A 1,402-nucleotide genomic window follows, 5' to 3' on the forward strand; every position below is an offset into this window, starting at 1 on the left:
GGTTTTATGAATCCACTAGTGCGATTTTAGTTAAAGTGTATTTTGTCAACGACCGTATACTACCTTCCTACATTTGTGTATCTATGTAAGTATGTATAGCTTAAATATGGAAAAGAGAAACTATCTTTAATCTCGATAATAATTTAATTGATATTATATAACAACAAAAAGTCTACCAAATTTGTCAAACACAAATAAAAATGTACATATATTCATTATAAAGGTATTTTGTATTATTTTTCATAATTAACACAAGGCTTTTTCAACATCTACCCTTCTATTATGAGATGGGTATTTTTTGAGGATTTTTCCTGGAAAACCCACCCAGAGATTGCTCGGAGCGATAAAGGTTAGGTAGCGCCATGCGGTTAGTTATAAGTTGAATGCACATTGTCACACAAAAAACATCAAGTCTTTAACCGATATTACCAAAAGGGTCGAGTGCAGCATGAAAATGGTTATTTAATAGTTCCTGAACAAAACAAGTGGTTATTTTTGTACTTGATGCACAGCTTTACTATTTTTCATCAGATTTTAAAACCCAAACTTGAAGAGAGGATTTATAGATCCTAAATATCATGTAAAACAATTTCTTGTAAGACTTAGATTGTTGTGAGTTTTCGTTTGTCCAAGTTTTAAAATCCTTATTTTTCCTAATTTTTCTCAACTTAAGCTATTTCCAATTTCAAAGACTTCTCAAAAAATTACCAAATAACAATTTAAAAGTAAACTCATTTTCGAACAAATTCAAAGAAATCCGATCAAAAATTTTTTAAGTTAAGGAATTGAAGTGGAAATACGGTCTTGCATTTTCTTGGATTTTTAGATATTTTGTGCAGTGTAGCTAAGGAATATATCAATATTCTCTGAAAACTTATAAATAACGTTAAATTACAGGCATCTAACCCTAATTTATTTTTCATGCAAATATAGGTTCGAGTATTTTTTATGAAGTGTGAAGTAAAGCGTTTTGTGATATAATATTACTTTTCATTTAGTGAATTTGGTGCAAGGTCTAATAAATAAACGACTCCTTTCAACCATAAAAAACTTAACCTTTCGAACGGTTCTTTGAGATAACGCACCTTCAGTTACGCCTCGCTTACCAGCGGTTTTTTTTTTCAAACGTATGTACATATATCTCTTGCGTTATTTTTTTGGTATTTTTATGTACATCCATATACAGTAGTTATTGGATTACTTTTTTTTTTAATATTTATCGTACTGTAACTTAAAAACTGATTAAGCACAAAGCAATAGTAATTACATACATATTAATGTTCACTACAAAGTACACACATATTTATTTATTTGTACATTTAACTACAAATCAATCTTCATTTCACTATCGTATCTGCTCATCAATCGCATAATGTGGCCATATCAATTCGATCTTTTTCAC

General features: G+C 29.4%; 1 protein-coding gene across 1 annotated transcript in view; it reads right to left on the reverse strand.

The window, feature by feature from the left end:
* Positions 1 to 1,345: 1,345 nt before the first annotated feature.
* The window catches only part of LOC118734431 (peptide transporter family 1-like), a 941-nt gene continuing 884 nt past the window's right edge, over positions 1,346 to 1,402 (reverse strand). Inside the window, exon 4 of the mRNA XM_036464152.1 lies at positions 1,346 to 1,393. Coding sequence (XP_036320045.1) covers positions 1,346 to 1,393 — 48 coding nt within the window. The remainder of the gene's footprint in view (positions 1,394 to 1,402) is intronic.

The sequence above is a fragment of the Rhagoletis pomonella genome, unplaced genomic scaffold (genome assembly GCF_013731165.1).
Source record: "Rhagoletis pomonella isolate Grant_MI unplaced genomic scaffold, Rhpom_1.0 Rhpom_scaffold_00002, whole genome shotgun sequence".
Taxonomy (NCBI): domain Eukaryota; kingdom Metazoa; phylum Arthropoda; class Insecta; order Diptera; family Tephritidae; genus Rhagoletis; species Rhagoletis pomonella.